Raw genomic sequence first — 1,690 nt, 5'->3', positions numbered from 1 at the left:
TTTTATGCTTGAAAATTGCCAACATTGGATGAATAGCAACCAGGAGCGGAATTGCCACCGCTTCCCAAACTGACTAAAGGACATTTACGGCGATCGTTTCCTGTTTGGGAATATATATACCACATTTACCTACATAAACGGTATTACTAACATCCATTTGGTTCCGTATCTGTGTTCTTTTTTGCACTTGCCATCGATGCACAAAATTCTTATTACACACCATTTTAAATGGTTTCAGCGTCCAATAATGCTAAAAACCCACTGGTTGGAAGTAGCCGCTATAAGTGTTTACATATGAAGCCACACTATATTCTTTATCAACGTACATCGTCGCTGCAAACCCAACATATTGAAAGCACTTCATGGCAGGGGAGCATGGCAAGTGATAAATCGATCATTTCCCACATAAACATAATCGCCTAGATTCATTGATGGTGTGGGTATTATTACTGCCGTTTTGATGCAAACCGGTGCGAACATCAAAAATATTTCGATCGTTACAATATTGCAAATATGAATGACATTGTCCCCGCTTCCTATATTTCTCATATCGTTTCATCGGTTGTGGCATAAATTGAACACCCATTTCCAACAAGGACGGTGCACTTCGGGATCTTTCAACAAACCTCTCCACCATATACTTGATTGACATCCGCACCATGGCAGTGGCAGGCAATCCACAAGTAGACTTCAATAACCTATTGAAAGACTCTGACATATTTGTAGTCAAAATTCTCCATCTTCTATCACCATCCTTATGCAAAGTCCACTTATCAAGCTCATGTTGCATCAACCAACGCTAAGCTCCTTCGTCTTCCTACCTAATCAATTCTATTCGCATCCTGAATTTACACTCTTTATGGCCTATTGCAGCAATCCATATTAAATCATATAAGTTCTTGGTCGGATGAGCCCGCTGGAAGTTGGCCTTCAAGTGCATAACACAGTAACGGTGGTAGGGATATGGATCCTTCCATGCATCCTAAGTCTGCACAAAACTTAAAATCCCACCACGTCGATCAACTATTAGACAAATACCTGAACGTTGTCTCACAACATGATCCTTCAAGTGGTTTAAAAACCATGTCCAAGTCTCTTGACTTTCATTGGCACAAATAGAAAATGCGAGGGGAAATATGCTTCCATTAGCATCTATTGCAACGATAATCAACATCTTTATATCATACTTTCCATATACATGGGTGCCGTCTATGGAGATTACCAGTCGACAATGCACAAAATCAATAATGGTTGGTTTAAATGCCCAGAACATATATCTGAATATATTTTCTGGTATATCCGGACTCCGGTCAAGCTTCCATTCAACAACAGTTCCGGGGTTAAAGTGTTGCAAAGCAGCCATGTACCTCGGTAAAGCGGTAAATGACTTATCCCAATTACCATAAACAATATCAAATGCACATTTAAGCCAGAAAAATGCCTTTCTTTGGTAATGATACACCCATATACCTGTGCAACTGATGTTATACACTCTTTCACCTTAACCCTTATGGACGATTCAATGTGTGGAATCAAGACAAGGGAAATCAAGTCAACATTCAAGTTCAAATGATTCCTATTTAATGTGTCCATATCACAAGTGTGCTTGCCAATATATTTCCCCATCATCCACATATTAGTTTTCAACTTTCTCGCACGCTGCATTCACTTACAACCTTGATCCCATCTA

At 39.6% G+C, this 1,690-nt stretch overlaps 1 protein-coding gene across 1 annotated transcript; it reads right to left on the bottom strand.

Annotated features, from left to right (window-relative positions):
- Nucleotides 1-250: 250 nt before the first annotated feature.
- On the bottom strand, nucleotides 251-1,363 carry LOC142163952 (uncharacterized). Its single transcript, XM_075221106.1, has 2 exons — nucleotides 1,039-1,363; nucleotides 251-333 (listed from the first exon to the last, which is right to left on the bottom strand). The coding sequence occupies exons 1-2, from the start codon at nucleotides 1,361-1,363 to the stop codon at nucleotides 251-253; spliced, it is 408 nt and encodes a 135-aa protein (XP_075077207.1).
- Nucleotides 1,364-1,690: the final 327 nt, after the last annotated feature.

This window comes from Nicotiana tabacum, chromosome 9, assembly GCF_000715075.1.
Source record: "Nicotiana tabacum cultivar K326 chromosome 9, ASM71507v2, whole genome shotgun sequence".
NCBI lineage: Eukaryota > Viridiplantae > Streptophyta > Magnoliopsida > Solanales > Solanaceae > Nicotiana > Nicotiana tabacum.
The sequence above is the reverse complement of the archived record's forward strand: the minus strand, read 5'-3'. Positions and strand labels throughout refer to the sequence as shown.

Bases quoted from the DNA above. Each gene is read 5' to 3' on its own strand.
- LOC142163952 (XM_075221106.1), bottom strand. From the start codon at position 1,363: ATGGCTGCTTTGCAACACTTTAACCCCGGAACTGTTGTTGAATGGAAG. The intron at 334-1,038 runs GTATTTGTCTAA...TTGGGTTTGCAG, and splicing joins TGTTGTGAGACAACGTTCAG to CGACGATGTACGTTGATAAA.